We start from the raw sequence: 19,326 nt of genomic DNA on the forward strand, positions 1-19,326 counted from the left end.
CAGTGCATCTCTAAGATATGCATTGTATGGGGTGGCACGGGGTCAAAGTTTGAGCCCATTGTGTGGCCCGGGTTCAGGAAGCCTGACACTCCCCCAGAGTGGGAGGTGCTCTCATTAATTAACCTTTAAAATGGGACGGTCGATTGGGCAACATTATCAAATCACAAAGCTGTGCAGCCTCCAACCCAGCCAGTCCCCTGCAGGGATTCACCCTCGAATGGACTCCCCAGGGTGCCAGGCGAGGGGAGCGCGGGGCTGCTCGTGGCTACAAGAGCCGTCACAGCAAAAGACTAGAACAACCTTTGTGTCTGTCCATGGGGGGAGGTGCAAATGCCAGCCACCCCTGCAGTGGGCACCTGAGCCGTTGAAAAGTACGATGCCTGCTTTACTAACCTGGATCTCAAAGATGCATTACTAGATTTTAGAAAAAGGTGCAAAGCAGGTATTTATTAAGGTACATTTGTGTACAGAAAACTAGAAAGCATATATACTCACATTTGTCTGTAAATGCATAAATATATAATGAAGCTCACACAGAGCATGGTGGCATTCTTTAATTCTAAGGAAAGATGCGTGTCTGGATTCAGCAGGCAGTTCACGGGTTTTGCATTTCTTGAAATTTGAATGTTTAACAATGGGTGCGTCATCTACTGAAAATGTACATTGATTCGAAAAGACACGCACAGAGCCCCGGCCCACGTGTACGCGCCTCACGCATGCAAAGAATCCAGAGCCGAACCATTGGAACGTGTGCGCGAAACGTCTTTTGAATTTTCCATAATAATTGTCCTGAATCAATGTAAATTATGAGCGAGTTATTGAGGCAGAAGCCGCTGAAACGCGGAGATTCAGCTTTGTTTTCACAGTGCTAATTAGATGCTGGGCTGCTTACAAGTGAAATTGTTTTTCGCATGTATTTGCTTTTAATTTCGGAAGCTCATTTGTCTCTGACGCGGCCTGGGTATTTCCAGTGCGGATGAAGTATCTGTAGGCAAGAGGGAGTTTTCATTCCCTTGTAAAAACTTCAAGACCGGCTTTCTGGTTGCTCGACGTGAGGCTGGCCGAGCACCCGCGCTTCCATGGTGTTCCGTCGTATCGGGAGGGACTTGGATTCCCACTATTTCAACTCATAAACCTTCCCAGCAGTGAAACTCATTGCATCAGAAACAGGTAACTTCCCAAGCACTCAAAACACATAACCAGGACCACCAATGAACCGCCCAGCCGGCCAGGCCCTCCGTCTTCTGGTCAGAGTCCTGCGCTCCTGGCGCTAACCGCCCCGGAGGCTGGCGATGGTGGCGTCTGCCCCCTCCCGCCGCGGAGTGTGCTGGGGACAGAGCGGAAGAGAGGCTGCCTTTCAGGACAGAAAGAGCCTCTAGGATGCAGGGCGCGCGTCTAACTCGCTTCCAAACTGGCCCCTTGCCATCAGGCGGGAGGCGAGCAAGGGAAGGCGCGGTGATTGTGCGGGCACCGAGGGAGGCGCGTGGAGCTCGCGCCCCGCAGTACGGGGTGGCAGTCTGCTTCCCCTGCCCGCTCAGCCTCAGTCCCCCAAAGCAGCGGACACAGCGATATTCCAGCGTGCCTCCCAGATGGGACTCTGGGCCTTGCGTGTCTCGGACACAGCGATACTCCAGCGTGCCTCCCAGATGGGACTCTGGGCCTTGCGTGTCTCGGACACAGCGATACTCCAGCGTGTCTCCCAGATGGGACTGTGTGGCCTTGCGTGTCTCGGACACAGCGATATTCCAGCGTGTCTCCCAGATGGGACTGTGTGGCCTTGCGTGTCTCGGACACAGCGATATTCCAGGGTGTCTCCCAGATGGGACTGTGTGGCCTTGCGTGTCTCGGACACAGCGATATTCCAGCGTGTCTCCCAGATGGGACTGTGTGGCCTTGCGTGTCTCGGACACAGCGATATTCCAGCGTGTCTCCCAGATGGGACTCTGGGCCTTGTGTGTCTCGGACACAGCGATATTCCAGCGTGTCTCCCAGATGGGACTGTGTGGCCTTGCGTGTCTCGGACACAGCGATATTCCAGCGTGTCTCCCAGATGGGACTCTGGGCCTTGCGTGTCTCGGACACAGCGATATTCCAGCGTGTCTCCCAGATGGGACTGTGTGGCCTTGCGTGTCTCAGACACAGCGATATTCCAACGTGCCTCCCAGATGAGACTCTGGGCCTTGCGTGTCTCGGACACAGCGATATTCCAGGGTGTCTCCCAGATGGGACTCTGGGCCTTGCGTGTCTCGGACACAGCGATACTCCAGCGTGTCTCCCAGATGGGACTCTGGGCCTTGTGTGTCTCGGACACAGCGATACTCCAGCGTGTCTCCCAGATGGGACTCTGGGCCTTGTGTGTCTCGGACACAGCGATATTCCAACGTGCCTCCCAGATGGGACTCTGGGCCTTGCGTGTCTGGAGTTTCCAGGAAATCGTGCTCAACGCCCTCTGCTCTCTTTCACGCCTCCTGTGGGCTGGGTGTCAACTTCTTGGATTAGCTCCTGCGTTTCTTACCTTTTTCTTATGGGGGTGAAATCCATGTGATACGAAATCAATGATCTGAAAGTGGACAATCTGGTGGAATTTAGTGAATTCACAGCGCTGTGCACCTGCCCCCTCTGCCTGGTTCTAAAACATTTCACCCCCTAAAGAAAATCTCTTCTCCATTAGCAGCGACTCCCCACTCCTCCCTCCCTCAGCCCCGTATGGCCACCAAGCTACGTCTGTCCCTGTGAATGGACCCTTTCTAGTTATTCCACGTAACCGACATCACCACTGGGTGCCCTTCTGGGTCTGGCTTCGACACCGAGCGTCATTTCCAAGGCTCGGCCATGTCGCAGCGGGTGCCAGCGCTTCGTCCCAACTTACGGCGGAATGGTTCCCATGGCGTGTTCATGCCGCGTCGTTACCCACCCAGCCGCCGATGGGCACTGGGCTGTTCCCACCTTTGGTGACTGTAAGTAGGGCTGCTATGAACATTTGTTGACAAGGGTCTAGGACCTGTTTTCTGTTCTTTGGGGAACGCACCCAGGAGTGCGTAACTCTTTGGGGAACCATTTTACATTCCCGCCAGCAACGTACAAAGATTCCCGTTTCTCTGCATCCTTGCCGACCGGCTATTTCCTTTTTTAATTGTTGACATCCTGGTAGGTGCGAAATGGTCCCTCCTTATGGCTTTCGTTTGCATTTCCAACGAATGCTGTTGAGCATATGTCCATGTTGGCCACTTGTGTGTCTTCTCTGGAGAAATGTCTGTTCTCAAGTCCTTTGTTCATTTTTAATTGGGTTGTTGGTCGCTTTCTATTTGAATGGTAAGAGTTCTTCATATGTCCTGGATCCCAGACCCTGATGAGATACATGATTTTCAAGTATTTCCTCCCAGTTTGCCGGTTGTCTCTTCTCTCTCTTGACGGTGTTTGGTGCACAAACGTTTTACATTTTGATGAAGAGCAACTTACTTTCCTTTGTTTCTCTTGCTTTTCACGCAGTATCTAAGAATTTGTTGCCTAATTCAAGATCGTGTCTCTGTGTTTTAAAAATCTTCACATCCTCTCTACTTTGAAACATTTGATATTGTTGTTCAAATTTATAATAATTTTAAAATTTAGAATATGCATATGTATGTGTGAGAGAATCAGAAAGAATTCTGGGAACTATAAATATAATTATATGTAAATATCATAGGACCTATCCATCTATCTCTCAATTCCTAGAGCTTACTCAGGTCTTCAAAATGTTATTTTTGGTAGCATATTTTTCTTGTTTTGTGGATAAAGCATCTTCTTGCATCCCCTAGAGGACCCCGTGTGGGGCATGAATGGACCCTGGCTGGGGTTTTTTTATTTTCTTCTCTGTTACACGAGATCCACTGTCACTCCTGACCTGTGTCCTACAGCTGACCTTGCTCTTTCAGGCTGTGACCTTGCTCAGGTGTCTGCAGTCCTGGGCTGGCTTTCACACCGTAGAATCAGTCAGCAGGAAGGCGAGCCCTGCCTGCGGTCTGCGTGTCCCTGCAGCGCCTCTGGAGACACATTGAACTGAGGCTGGGGAAGCTGGGAGCCTGAAATCCGGCGGGGGGATCCCTGCTACAGGGAGCCTTGCTCTGGAACAGAAACCCCACCTGAGGCCTCAGCTCTTGCCAAACGTGTGTCCAGTCTCTTGTTTATTTACCCATTTGTTTCTCTGTGGTTTGATTGCTCTGCACGTGGGAGGGACAGATTGACAGGCTACTGATGTCTTCCAGTGGGTGGCTGTTCATTCATTTATGTGCACATTTAGCCAGCCAGCCACCACTTATTAAGCATCTATTTTGTGTCAATCACACCGTTGGTTTAGAGCAGATTTAAAGATGAGGAGCATGGCGTCTGCTTTTAGGGAGCCCGCAGGTACATAATAAGTCATTAAGAGTGTTGTGCTCGGGTAGAAATATGCATAATGCGTTTCAGAGTGCAGAGGGGCAGCAGGGTCCGCACTCAGCGGGCTTCAGGGCGGCTTTGCGGGGGGGTCTCTGGCTGGCAGACAGGGACGCAGGTCCCAGGAACTAGAGATGCCCGGCGCAGAGCTGGGGAGATGGAAAAGCCCGCAGCTCGGCCCAGCCAGACACGGCTCCTGCCTTTTGGGAGTTTCTCTTCCGAGGAGGGGAGATGCATCGCCAGGGGCCTTAGGGCAGCCTGTTCAGTGGTGAGAGGCAGACAGACGAGAGCAGAGCAAGGAGCCGCCACTCAGCATGGGGGGTCATGGATGGCGTCCCGGAGAGGAGCCCGAGTGCAGTTTCGGGGAGCGGCGGACTCCAGGCAGAGCAGGTACCTAAAGCCGCACCACGTGCTTGATCTGGGGAGGGGGTCCCGGCGGTAGAGAAACCCCAGAGAACAAGGCACCCGTGGGGAAGGAAGGGGTTAGCCTGTCCCGCGGTGGGTGAGCGCCGCCGAAGGGCGCCGAGGGCCCAAGGCCCGTGCGCAATGGAAGTGCCGGCTTAGCCCAGAAATCCCGACTCTGGTTGACCAAGAGCTGACCCGTGAGGTACCAGCCCGACAGAACTGGGGGGGGGGGACCTCAGACCAGAGCCTTCATTTGAGTGTTTCCAAAACAAAGGGCCTCTTTTTACCAGGTGCTTTGGGATAAGTGTTGGCTTGACTGTTTTTTAATTTTTAATACCTTGTGAAAGAAATAGTCATGAAAAATGCAAGTTCCTCAGAAAATCTCTACCATATTCTAAGCCTGAGCACGCCCCCGTCTCGGGGAGCAGTGAGAACTCAGGCGTGCGGGCCTCCCCTCCCCCATCGATCAGCAGAAGGCACCTGCCCTTGTCATAAAACCGCATCTGTGTGCGCCGTGGGCCGGCGCCTTGATGGCCTCAGCAGAGGGATTACTCTGTCAGGTGACTGGTGGGGTCCCCGCTGCCAAATGGAGTGGAGTCGCCAGCTGAGGCTGCAAATCAGCGCCCTGAGCACAGCTCTGCTTTTCCTCTGAGCACAGACCAGCCATCCCAAGCCTGTGTTTGTTAAAGGTTATGTTTGCCTTAAGCTAATTAAAGTCATTTGTATCAAATGACTGGAATAACTTCCCTTATGAAAATAAAGAAAATAACTGAAAGAAGCTGCTTTAAAAAAAAAAAAAGTCTGAGTTCATTTCATCAACTGAGATGAGCCCTGCACCATTAATTCCATTGCATCAAAATGTGAAAATAAATCAGCCAGGTGAGGACTGCATTTTCATACAGATTAGCCTGCGAGAAGTCGGGGCTGACTCACTCCGGGCTCCTCGGAGAGCAGGCGGCGGTGTGTGCTGGGCCGCGGGTCGTGGTTCAGAGGCGGCCGTGGTCCGGCGCACAGCGGGGTGGGCACAGTTCCGTGAAATTGCCTGGTGCAGTCGCGTCCAGGTAGAAGGACCCAGGGCACTGCTGTGCGTTGGGCAGACACCCTGGTAAGTATCTGCCCCCGTCAATCATGCGAATGCGTTAGGTCATGATTCACATCTAGGAGGATTTTTTAAGTAGATGTTTATTCCTCTTAAATTCGATACCTAATGAGACCCTCCAGGTGCCAGGCCCAAAGACACCGAGTGGGGCTCCCAGCAGCATAGACTTGATTCCCATAGACCCTTAATGAGCGCTTTCCTCTCTTCCGTACAGTGCCAGTGCAGATGCGTTTTGCAAGAGGCATGGGAGACTTGGAAGGATCTAGAATATTCAGTAGGGTGGCGTGATGTGAAACATGGAAACAGACACACACTTGGACACAGATGCACTTAGGTTCACTGCTGTGTCAGGATGGTTTGATGAGTGATGATGACATGGGAGGAATGGATGGTTTTCCCCAAAATATTTGAAAGGAACTGTCAAATGTTTCCTGTAAAATTTTTATGATAGAATAAATGCTACTACAACTCTTCAGAGGACCGAGCTAGGTGAGCAAGCTCTATTGTATAGAGAGAGAATTGGACCTGGGGGTTGAGCTTGCACACGAGGGGAGGAAGGTCTCCCCCTGGGCTGGGGTCCTCCCTGCTTGCTCAACCACAGGCAGAGCATGCATAGTGGATGAGGCGGGTTGAGGATGCTTTTGCCCCAGTAACTGCTAGAATCCCATGAGCACCACATGGCAGACACTGTGCAGCACTGTATATGTCGTGTCTCTGTCTGCAGCTGGGATCTCCCACGTGGCGGTGGACTGAATGTTCATGCTTTCCCCCAGATTCACATGGTGCAGCCCTAATCCCCAATGGGATGGTACTTGGAGGTGAGGCTTTTGGGAGGTGATTAGGGTTAGACGAGGTCATGAGGGTGGGGCCCTCATGATGGGATTAGTGCCCTTAAAAAAAGAGACCAGATTGCTCTCTCTCTGCCATGTGAAGACACAGCGAGAAGCTGGTGTCTGCACCCCAGGAAGGGAGCTCTCACCAGAATCCCACAATGCCGACACCTTGATCTTGGGCTTCCAGCCTCCAGAACTGTGAGAAATAGGTACCTGTTGTTTAAGCCACCCGTTCCATGGTATTTTGTTATGGCAGCCCAAGGTGACAAAGGTATTATTTTTCTCATTCTCTTGGGAACATTGAAACTCAGAGAGGGTAAGCGATTTTCCCCACATTTCCAGGTAGTAAGTGGCAGAGCTGGGCTTTGATTCCCAGGCCTGTCTGATTCCCAGCCTCGTCTCTCTGCTGAGCTCAATGCTAATCTGGCCCCTGAGGGAGAGGTGGCTACTGTCTCAGCCTCCCTGATTCCTGATCCTCCTAGGCCGGGTCTCTAACCGAACCCCACAGCAGCTCCCTCCTCCCAGGCCGTGGCTCCATGGTGGGGGAGGTCCTGACCTGGCCAGAGAGCTGGAGAGCACGTCTCAACCCCGTGGACAGGGACAGTGGAGAGCCTCCGGACCCGGAGCTGCTGGCCAGTTCCACAGCGGGCAGTGTGTGTGTGGAAGGGGGTGTCTGTGCCCTTCCTGGCCTGAGTCCCAAAGTTCCCTGTCCTGGGAATGCTCAGACCCAGAGGCCCAGCGACGTGGCTCCCCTTCAAGACATCGCTGCTAACAGCCCACACTCATGTTCACGATTCCTATTCCAGGCCACGGCCTCCACAAACCTCCCTTTTACATGACAATTGCTTTAATACAGAATCCCATTTTTTTCCAAAATGTTCCTCTTTGATAACATTTAATAATGTAATTTAGAACAGAATGTATTTAATCGTGCGTTTCTCTTCCTGTGTGTAACTGAAGGTTATATAAAAAGGTGCTTTGAGAAAGTTTTAAAATCTGAAGCTGTGACTACTCATGCTAAGATAACAAGGAATTAAATGCAAAGTCTGAGGCTGCGGCACTTAATTTTAGCACCATCAGTGGCGCCTGAGAATAGCACAGCCCCTTGAGGTTCCTTTTCTTCTATAAAATAAAGTGGCCTTGAAAAAAAATCTTGAGTGAAAATTTAATCATTTTTACCATATGTAAAAATACTCCATAATATACTCCATATATTATGGATGACACTATTTATAGTGACAGTTTTATATGTTGTTGTCCTCACATTTTTTCAGCTTTCCCTGCTCCCTGAAATATCCAAATGGAGTAAAGAGGGGTGACAGGTCTTATGCGGAGCCCAATCTGGCCTTGGCTCCCCCTCTGGTCCCATCTTCCCTCACCAGCCCCCTGGCACCTGGGGTCGGAGTTGAGTCACTGATGTCTCAGCTCTGGGACTTTGCACCAGCTATTCCTTGTCTCCATGTGACGCCTGATCCCCTTGTCCCAACCCCTTCCCATCTTTAGGGTCTCAGTTTAATGTCACTGTCCAGAGTCTCTGTCCACACCGTCATGGGTACGAGTCACCTGCCCAGCTCTAGAGGGTCACCCTGTCCATCCCCTGACCAAAAGATGAAGCAACAGTTGTAACCCTTTGTCTTCAGGGAGGAATGATGTCGCCAGGCACAGAGACAGGTGCGGGGCTTCGGAACCTGCAGGCGGACACCTCTCTGTGGTGGGACCAGAGTGGCTGCCGGGGAACCCAGGGCGCCTGGGCCCCGACCACACAGAGTGCCCCACAGACGTGACCAGGTGACAGGGGCTGTGGAGACTGCAGCTTCTGGGAGGGCGAAGGTCTCGAGACCAGTTCCCGTGTGAAGGCCAGCGCTCCCATGAGCAGGTGTCCTGTCCCGATGTCCCCGAGAGCAGGTGCCTTGTCCTGATGCCCCTGAGAGCAGGTGTTCTGTCCCGAGAGGTTGAGGAGCCACTGGCTTCCTGAGGAAGGCCGGGGAGCACACGCAGCCATGAAGTGGCTCTTTGCAGCCTGTGGGGACCAGCCAAGATGCCCCTGTCACACTATCCGAGCCCAGCTGATGGGAACGAGAGGTGTTTGAACTACAAGCCTGCACCGTCCTCCCCGAGCGCACTTCAAGGCCGCTCCCCAGTTGGCTGTCTCATTCGTCAGAGCTCCTGGGATGTCATTCGTGCCACCGACTCCTTTTAAATTCATAATCCTGCTAAAGTAAAACAGGTGGGCGGCGTCCCCCGAGGCACCTGGGCTCCGAGGCAGAATTCTCAGGGGCCAGAGGCAGATCCGTGTGCCCGCCGAGGCCTGTGCCCGCCGGGGCAGGGGCGCAGCGCAGGGCCTCGGGGGCCTGGAGCTTTGCCACTGTCACTCCGCCAGCTCCCGGCCCCTGCGGAGGCCGCTGTTTGTTGAAGCTCCGAGGGGAACAGGAGGAAGATGAAAGGGAGAGAAGAGACTTAGTAACTGAACTGAGGAGGCCGGTTAGAGGAAAAGGCAACACACCAGGGTCTATTGCTAGAGGGGAAATAGTGGGAACAGGCCTTAGGCCACGGAGGGGCGAGGGGCAGCTGCCGCCTGGAGGGCGAGCGTCACTCGAGACCCAAGAGGCGGGAGTGTGGGCCTAGTGCCATCAGACCTTGATGGGGACGGGAGACCCTGGTGTGGGACTGGCCCCAAATGTCCTGTGGCCTTGGCTTCTCTCGGGTTGGCTGTGTCTCTGTGATTCCAACATGGAACCCGCTGTCCCGAGGGCTCTGGGTCACTGAGTCAGTTGACTGTTCACCCTACTTTTTCCAGCAGTGCTTGAGTGTCTGTGACATTTTGCATGAGTCACATTCTCCTAAATCATCGCCCGTCTAGTAGCTCCTCTAGCTGGAGATGCAGTGACTTGCTGACTCCATTCTGCAGACACAGAAAGAGGGGTGGGGATAGCGTTGCCCTGGGTGGTACCTGCAGAGGTCCCACATCGGCCCCTTACCCTTGTCAGGGAGCCTGTGTCCCCTCAACCCAAACCCATGTGGCCTGATCCCAGAGGTGTGGCTGTCAGCGTTGTGGATGGGCTGTGGGCAGGCACACAGAGTTGCCGGCTGGGCGTCATTGGAGGGACTTGTGACGAGACTACGGTTCAGGCCATGTGATTGCACCGTCCTCAGGTGGACACAGTGTTCACTAACCAATTGAATTTTCAAGGCCACATTTTGCCCTTGTTTCGTTTTTTCCAAACTGACACGACCAATGGAATGCTAATGACAATTGTTTTGGTCCAGCAGATAAAAGCAGGGACCGGATCCGCACACCCCGCCCTCCTGCCCTGATGCTGCGCTCAGAGGGGAAGAGCCCGGCCAGGGGCGAAGGAGACAAGGTCGGTCTCGGGAGGCGAAGCTCTGGGAGGGGGGCCTGGGCCGCACACCCTTCCCACCAGCCCTCCCACGTGGCTCTGTGAAGTGACGCTTGGCCAGTCCCTGCGCAGAAAGGTCACACCCAGAAATTGCAGAGTATGCCCGGGGGAAGGACCAGGGGTCGGAGAGCTTGCTGGGCGGTGCTCTGCTGGAAGGAGCTTGGGTGTGACCCTGGCTCCCATGTCCTGGTCCCCACATTTCAGGGGGAGTTTGTGCGCATCGAGTGGCCAGACTGCGGGCAGACACCACTCGGGCAAGGCTGCGGTTGGTTTTTGGTGCTGACTTTTGAAGCTAATCCAAAGCACATTTTTTTGTTTGATTGTTTGTTTAACATGTTTTAGTGTTAGGCCTTCTTTTTGCCCGATTGCCAGATGGCATTTTAAGGACCAGCCGTGAATGCATGGGGCACGTTGCTGTCACGTGCAAAACCCGAGATATTTGAAAATCACAAATGGAGCTTTTTTTGCCCCGATCTGTCAGACGGCCTGGAGGCCTCTGGTCCGACCAGCGTGTTGTTAACACTCCCTCTCACTGGACTTTTTCGGCTGTGTCTCCGTCTCAGACATTATGTCCCTGCTCCCCTGGTTTTCCTGCCAGCGTGGCATTCCGGGCAGCACCGCGGGTGTCCACGGCTTCTCCTGCATCTCCGTGGGAATGAAGCGGTGTAAACGGATTGGGAATCTTCGTGCGGATTAGTTTTGTTCCTCGATGTAGGATTTCGCTCTGAGGGATCAGATCTCTGCCAGGATGACATAGTTATTAATCAGGCTGTCTTTTTAGGGCCTTAACTACTTTCTTTATCACTTTGCTCTGCGTGTCTAATTCACTTTTATTACCTTAGTGTGGGCGGGGAGCTTCACGCCTTGATTGGCCGTTTCACCCCCACCGGGCCGCCGCCGCCTGCGCGGGGCTCGCCAAGACGGCTCCGCACTTAGCGGCTCCACATCCCAGTGCCGCCCATCTAAGTGTCCGTCCCGTCACCAGTCACAGCCCACCGTATTTCCTCGAGTAATTAGCAGGGTAATCTACTTCTCAGAGGCCCCTCATTGGGTCGCTACTGTTCAATTAGCCCCATAATGAAAACTTCCCGCCGTTTTTCTAATTGGATCAGTACCATCAACTCCGTCTTGATGTAGTTTCCAACACAGCCCTTTCCGAATACTCATTAGTCTCCCGGACCTTGTTCTGTCACAGGAAACAAAGGCATTTTCTACCACCCCAAAATTCTAAAAAGCATGGCTCTTAAACCTACAAACTTAGGGGTAATTATATACATTAGAAGTCACTTATTTAGCATAGTTACTTGTCACAATGAGCAAAGGACAACCCCAATGCACATGGGTGGATGGATGACCCCTCATTTGCCGGACACGACTCGTTTCATGGTTAATAGCACCTTGCCGTGTGCCTGTCCCCGAGACCATGCAGGAACTTTCCCAAGTGAATGTTTTCGTCCCAGGGCTTCTCATTCTTCCTCTTGCCCATTCAGTCCTGACGACCTGAGCCCTCTCGGTCCTCAGCTCTTGGGTGGACAGTGTCAGCAGGCCGCAGCCTCCTCCTGTTGTCCATGGTTCGAGCTGAGCACCTGTTTATGTGTTCGGGATTTATCTCACCTGTGGCTCTTACAGACGCGTGGGGTTCTTTTTAATTTGGGGGAATAAATCTTCATTTTCTTTTAGGTGCTTAAACATTCTTTCTTTTCTAAATGGAGATACAGACACATGGAGATTCAAACCCAGCTGTGCACAGAATGACCCGCACATTGTAATGCCCCTTGAACTCTGCCCCCAGCTAGGTGCTCCAGGAAGGGGACAGTCACTAGTGCAACCAGTTTCTGCAAAGACATGGGCTTGTCCCTTCCTCTGCCTTCAAGGGACTGGGATGGGCCAGCCCCAGCTGCACTCAGCACCCCTCACAGCTTCAAGTTTCTGCCGCTGAATGCTGCAGTGTTTTGGTGGCATGGTGACACCAGCCGCTAGGTCAAACTGTTTCCAGAGATGACTCCAATGGGCTTGTCTGCCCCCCAAAACTTACCGCACCCGGGAGCCACCTCTGGGCTGCCTCTGCCTGTCTCGTGTCTGTGAAAGCAGACAGTTGAGCTCATCCGGGATAATTAAGGGATGCCTTTGTCTGAGTTACTCCCCACGGTCTGTTGTGCCATGAATCCCATATTCTCTGCATAATTGCCTGGACCCTTTTGCATTGCTGTTCTGCGCAGGTCATTATCTCATGGTGACTGCAGGCAGGTCTGTCTGCAAGAGACTTGTTATTCCTTCCTCGGTTGCCTGTAATTGAAGACGAGTGTTTAAATAAAAATATAAAAAGGCACTCTCCTTCTCTTTCTGTTGAAAGGAGCCTCCATCAATCCTCATGACAGGAGAGGACAGCGCAGCAAAAGGCAACAGACCAGTGGCCTCCACCCCGGTGCCCGGCTCCCCCTGGTAAGAGACCCTGAAACCCAAGAGCCATGAGCAATAGCCTTGTTTTGTTACCAAAGAGATATGCATGCTTCTTAGGTAAAATTGTGGCTTGGAAATGAATTTGCAGCTCACGGCAGGTGCAGTTCCGCACGTGGTCACATTCTGCGGGAAGGGAAACAGCTTTTAGGTGATGGGGTTCCGCTGCAGTGCGTTTGTGAATCTATATTAAAATAACAATGCTAGTGCGTTCACATCAGTGAGACCCCGGGTCTGCAGAAAAGGTGGATGCCTCAAGCTCCAGAGGATTCTCCTCTGCCCCAGGAAGAGTAACTGGGTGGCTGTGAATGACGACACGCCTGACTCTCCCTGGCCGTCCCTGGAGGAGTCCTCACGTTCGAGAACGCCACACTCCAAATACCCTTCGCAAGCGAGTGCCGCCTTTGGTTCCTTAAAATGTCTTTTTATCATGGAGTGATTTGGAAGCAGAATGAAAAGGTTATTACAGGAAAAATTAGTTTTAGAACCTGAAGCTTAGAGAGAAGGATGGGGCTGGGAGGAGCAGCTCATTTAAGAGCTGACATCACAGCCCGGGGCAGGTGTATTAGGTTCCATCTGCTGTCAGCCCGGCAGTGTCCTGGGTAATTGTGGGCTGTGCTCTTCCAGTTCTGCTCTTGGCTTATTTTTATTAGTCCCCAGGCAGCCTTGCTTGAATCCCAAGACAGCAACGGGCCTCACCTGTGTCGGCAGGTGGGTGATGCTATCCATCTCAGCCTGGGCAGGGAAGTTCAGGGGCAGGATCTCCCTGCAATTGGCAGCTCCTGGGGTTTGAATGAACTGGGACTCTGATGGATGCAACAGCAAAGGAGGCGCTACTTTGACTCTCTATGAAGGCGTATTCTTCTGGAAGCCCTCGGCCACAGTCAAGATGGAGTGCCCCAGAAAGCTGGTGTACTGTGGAGATAGTCTGAGGTCCTGAGTGCTGTTCTGGTGTTGAGCACGTGCCTCCTGAGAGTTTCTCGTCTCCTCTTCACAAAGCAGGAGCCCCCAGCAGCTGCTGATCACTGCCTGGCCTTTTTATGCTGCTCATTATTTAAATATGGGGGCATATGTTTATGTGCAATAACAAAAGATCGATAGATAAAAGCTTTCAAAGAGGCAAAAAAAGTGAAAGCGATGGTGGTCAGGGGCACAGCCTTTCCTGTGTCTCCCTCTGCATCCCAGCACGCCTCAGAAGGACATTGCTCTCAGCTGTGCGAACTCAGCCATCCTGGACCCACAGGTGGCACCAGTCTGACCAGGCTTTGGAAGAGATGGGAGACGCCCGCCCTGGAGCTGAGAGCTGTGAGCCACACCACATGGAGGCTGCGCTTCCCAGGCACAGAGCTGCCCTAACAGGCATCTCACTTCCGTGCCAGCCTCTTCCTGCCCTCGACCAGCCAGCAGAACCTCTGGTCCTTGGCGAGCTCTCCACTCAGTCAACACTGGTGGGGTGAGTGCTATAGCCAGAGATGGTTGGACTGGAGGACAGGCTTAGGAGTGGGGAGGAAAGACACACCTCTGCATGTCCCCCGCGCTCTCAAGACTCCCCTAAAAACACGACTTCACTTCTGACATGAGATGAGCGGATTTCCATGCATGGAACAATCCTCCACACCAGCTGGGTGTACTGCCACTTAACTCAGTCTGACACTGTCCACCTGGAGAGGGTGGCAGACCCACGGTTAAGGGCTCAGTAGGCGAGGTCTAGGGAAGGGCCACAGAGCTCCCGGGCTCTCTGAGAGCCACTCCCGCAAGCCTGTATGTGCTCGCCAGCCCCGAAGCTCTCCGAACCCTGTCCTTTTGGGTTTCTATGGAGGCTTCACTATGTGGGCACGACTGATGAAATCATCGGCCGTGGGTGACTGAACCCAGTGTGCATCCTGTCTCCGGTCCCCAGAGGTCTGCAGGTTCTCAGGTCCCCATCCAGCTCCAGCCCCAGGCACTTCCCCAAAGCCGCTTCATTAGCATAGACCAGGTGTGGCCCAGAGGGGCTTGCGAGGGGAGTAACGACACAACACAGGAGGGAAGGGGGAGACAGAGGCTTCTGCCCTCTCCTCCCTGAATCCCCGTGTCTGCAGACCCCATGCCCCCCCCCCCACTATGGACCAGCCAGGGCTACTCTACCTGCCAGGTCAGCCCCCACCCCCCCGCCCCCGAGACAGCCCTCCACAGGCGGCCAGAATGGGGAGAGGAGAAAAGACAGCCCAGGACACCCAGATGCTGCCCTTCAGCTCCGAGACCCCAGCCCTGGGGTGTGGCCCAGCGAATGCCAGGCTCTGTCGTCCACGGGATGCTTCTCCTGGGACAGGGCACACAGGGGAAAACAGCGATGGCGAGCAGGACCCAACGTGTGTCTTGGTGAGGGGGCGACAGGGGCGGGGCGAGTTCCCCTGTCCCTGCGGCCGAGGTGGAAGCTTGGGGAGAGCGGAGCTGCCCTCCACCCTGTAGAGCCTGCAGGCCCTGGGCCTCGCTGTTGGAAGGCGGCCGTGCAATCCTGTGGCGGAACAAAGCAGCAACGCCAGTGCTCATTTGACAAAATCCAAATTTGATATATTAGGGCTGCTAAGTGAGGGTGCTCTGTACCAGACTAACTCCCGTGCGCGAATCAGATCCTCGGGGGCGTGGGGCAGATGAAGAGGGAGGATGGCCGCCATCCAGAAATTACGCTGTGATTCAAGAAGGGGAACATACGCATATTACTTAAAACGTGCATAAAACGATGCATAAAATTAATTTTGCATGTTATAGCTGGCTTGGTCTAGTTGAAACCAACTGTAACGAGTAGATGGGCGATTTCTCTAGGGTAATCCCGCTTGTGTCTTTACCCCGCCACCAACAACCTGGTTCAATTGCACCCGGGTCCCTATGGCACAGAAACGGGGTTCTTTGTGCCTGGATATAAATGTGCCGTGTTAATTGTTGTCTCTCCACTCCCTCCCCGGGAATAATCCCCTATTAAGTCCCTGATTAGCTGCACTCTTGCCTCGCTGTAGAAGCTCGGTGTGGTGGGAGTTAGGGAGCTGTGACTGTTTCCCGCCTGGGGGCGTTCCAGGGCGATGGCTCTTCCCCGGGCCAGGATGTTGAGGGGGGCGTCTCTTGGCCCAGCACCAGGGGCCCAGAAGTGGTGTATCCCCGATGCAGCAAATATATACAAGAGACGATGGAGGATTGGGAGAGAACTGGGCCAAATAAATCCCCAAATGTAAAGCCTTTCTTCCTTTTTTAATTAATTTTTTTTTAGAGAGAGAAGGAGGGGGAGGGAGAGAGAGATAGAAACATCCACGAGAGAGAAACATCATCGATCATCTGCCTCCTGCAGGTCCCCTACCAGGGACCATGCCCGCAACTTGGGACTGTGCCCTGGCTGCACGTCGAACCGTGACCCCTGGTTCCTGGGTCAGCGCTCAGCCGCTGAGCCACACCAGCTGGGCAAGCCTCTTTCTTAAGTTAAATGAACTTTTCCTAAGTTAACGAACCAACATGGGAAATACCCCAGGAACGCAGTGGGAAAATGAGCGTGTCCACCTGGTAAAGAACTTCCGGCCTCGCTGTGGGGACTTTCTGGAAACGCGTGTTTTCTGGTGTCAGCACCTCCAGTTCTTCAGGGTAAGGGCAGGCGGCAGGCGGGGCCCCGGCCATCAGGTCTGCGGTCTCAGAGGAGACTCGAGGGACAGGCAAGTGCCCTGGATGCTCGTTGGTCGGTGGTGACGTGGTCCCTTTTCTTTGGAAACCAGGTCACTGGGAGGGCTTCAGGTGGGACCTACAGGCCACCAATGTCCCAGCTGAATGTCTATGAGCGTAACTCAGGTGAGTTTTCCGATTCGAACAGGTGTGTGGTCTGGACGGGCGATGACCGGGTTTTCTTCTTCAACCCGACCATGCAGCTGTCCGTGTGGGAGAAGCCCGTGGACCTGAAGCACCGGGGGGACCTCAACAGGATCATCGAAGATCCACCCCACAAGCGCAAGCTGGAGGCCTCAGCAGGTAACTGAGCTGGGCTCCTGCGGGCCCTGGCCCCGTGTCTAGACTGTGTGTCCCCAGGGGGCCGGACAGGAAAGCATGTTCTTCCTGGTTATGAGGGAAATTGATTTTTGAGGAATTGTGTTCACTGTTTCAGAATTTAATAATTAAGTTTTTATGGCACTTTCCGCAGAAATATCGATCCTCCCAAGGGTCAGCTCCGGCTTTCTTTCTGTGTTAGTTTGTGACTCCGAGAAAACCTTCATCCCCTCAGCCTCTCTGCATGTCCTTCCTGCTGCGTCATTAGCCAGCGTTTAATCTTTTCAATGTTTTACGAGCTCACTTGAGAGACCAGATGTACATAAATAACATACTTCCTCCCACGTTTGCACGAAACCATCCATTGTTTCTTTGAAGGGATCCTGGGACTCAGTGGAACCCTGTGCTTGGAGAGGGGTCGGGTGCGGGGCACAGAGGCAGCTGTGTCCGATAAGGCCCTCGTGACTCTTGTCCCCAGAGCCAGAGAAGAACAGTGAGCATCTTCAGAAAGGATCCTTTCTGATCAGACCTGCCGCAGTTTTTATTGGCTCTGTATTGGACGAGCCCCTCCCTGAGCTCCTGGGCCACACTGGAGGGACCTGAGGCCAGCTGTGTGCTGACCTGACAAGCAGGTGCTTGACCCCTTGGAAGACGGGGTTTTGTTTTATGTTGTGGGGTGTTTTATTGGGTTTGCAATGATATTTTTAAAAATATGTTTTTATTGATTTTTAGAGAGAGAGGAAGGGAGAGGGAGAGAGAGATAGAAACATCAATGATGAGAGAGTCACTGATCGGCCGCCTCCTGCACGCCCCCTGCTGGGGATCGAGCCTACAACCCGGGCCTGTGCCCCGACGGGGAATCGAACCTTGACCTCCTGGGTCGACGCTCAACCGCTGAGCCACGCCGGGCCAGGCTGCGACGATATTTTCGATTCTGCCTCATCTTGGGGTAGCACTGATGACAGCGGCTCCCTTTTACAGTCAAATCCAGAGGCATCGGGCTGGAATTCAGAAGAAGGGTTCTGAAAGCTGGCATGACACTTCAACAGCCCCGGGGACAGAAACCATTGTTCATGTGCCGGCAGCGCAGTCTTCTGAGATGGAGAGATGACAGGCTTAATATGTTTATTTCACTTAAGGTACTAAAGACGAGCCCCAGAGAGCGTGAGTCAAACGACGTTGCGAAAAGTGTTTTGGGAGCATATTTAACTGAATCTGTGAAAACTTAGCTGTGTGGGGGAAGGGGGAAAAAGCCTCTCCTCCCTCCTTTTGGAGTTCTGGCGGGGCTACCAAAGTCGCATGGGACAGGCTAATGGGAGAAAATGTCCCAACTTTCTTATGGATGTAGGTACGGGGCCCCATAAGAATGTGGGGCCCAAGCCCAGGCCAGGCGGTGGCGGTTTGTATGCCATCTGGAGCTAAGGGGGGACGGGAATGTGGTTTGGGACTTCAAAGGGCAGGAGGGCTGGTCACATGTGAATGGAAAAGCCAGTGTTCGGTAAGTGGGTGTTTGCTGGGTCATCTGTCACCATGGGCCTTGCTGGGCCCCTCTCTGTCCATGACAACTGCAGTTAACATGATGTAGCTGCCTTCCTGGAGCAGGCCCTCTGCCTAAGTATTTTTTCACAACTAGGGGGAAGGTCAAAGGTTCTTTCTGAGTCTTTTATTTCCTAATTAATGCCATGGTCGATTTGGTTCAGTGGTTAGAATGTTGGACCAAGGACCAAAGAGTCCCAGTTTTGATTCCTGGTCAGGTTGCAGGTTCAATCCCTGGCCCTATGCGGGAGGCAACCAATCGATGTGCCTCTCTCACATTGATGTTTCTCTCTCTCTCTCCCTCCCTTCCACTCTCAAAATCGATGGAAAAAAATCCTCAGATAAGAATTAATCCCCTCCCCCCCAAAAAAAACAGATTACAATATTCCATATCCTAAAGATGTACATTTTGGGGTCTCAAACTCTGCTCCCACTCAGCTGAGTTCAGGTACAATAGAAACTGAGTGTAGGATTGTTTCCTTCTTTGACGGCCTGACATCCATTTTTAAGAGGGATATTTTGCATGCTGAGCGAGCGCTTGAGCAAAAGACCCTTATAGAAAACCATCTCTCAGTGACAGGGGACTCTGCACGGTGGGGAATGTCAGGAGACCACGCAGCCCGTGAGAAATGTTAGGTACGTCGTAGCGATGGTTTTATTTGCTTGGTAGGAGATGGATCATGCAGGCAGGCTCCTGGCTCCTTGTTTGGCTTGCATTCTTGCAGATAATTGGGTGCTGTTTTTATTTATTTTATTTATTTTTCCCAAGCCTTGGTCGGCATGAGAAGGAAGTTGGCACATTAGTAGTCCATGCGTACTCGCTCTATTTCTCTCATTTGGAACAAGCCAGGCCAGGTCCAAGAGAAACAAAATCACGTCCCCACACTCCCCACTGAGCCACCTGGCAGTTCAAAGCTCAGGAGGACCGAAGGAGGGGGACAGTGGTAAAAGATAAACTGAGGCATATTACAAGTTTCAAGAGTTTATTTGAGCAAAAACAATTCTAATTGGGGAGCACCAAACCAGAAGTGGTTAGGAGTGCCCCTCCCTCCCAGGGAAGGACTCATGTAGTCAAGGTTTGGACGCAAAGAAAGGAAACCACTGGCTGGCTGTAGTTTAAGGCCTAGCTGCCTGCTTGTGATTGGTTGTTCTTAGTGTTTTGATTGGTTTTGTAACCTTGAGG

The 19,326-nt window shown here is 52.9% G+C and overlaps 1 protein-coding gene across 1 annotated transcript in view; it reads left to right on the forward strand.

Moving 5' to 3' along the window:
- Positions 1 to 19,326, forward strand: part of TCERG1L (transcription elongation regulator 1 like) — a gene marked incomplete at its 5' end in the record, with an annotated part of 87,545 nt that overhangs the window by 46,214 nt on the left and 22,005 nt on the right. The window contains 3 exons of the mRNA XM_081157912.1: positions 10,021 to 10,112; positions 12,502 to 12,590; positions 16,438 to 16,592. Of these exons, the coding sequence (XP_081014038.1) occupies positions 10,021 to 10,112; positions 12,502 to 12,590; positions 16,438 to 16,592 (336 nt within the window). The remainder of the gene's footprint in view (positions 1 to 10,020; positions 10,113 to 12,501; positions 12,591 to 16,437; positions 16,593 to 19,326) is intronic.

The sequence above is a fragment of the Miniopterus schreibersii genome (genome assembly GCF_964146895.1).
Source record: "Miniopterus schreibersii genome assembly, chromosome: 14".
Classification (NCBI taxonomy): domain Eukaryota; kingdom Metazoa; phylum Chordata; class Mammalia; order Chiroptera; family Miniopteridae; genus Miniopterus; species Miniopterus schreibersii.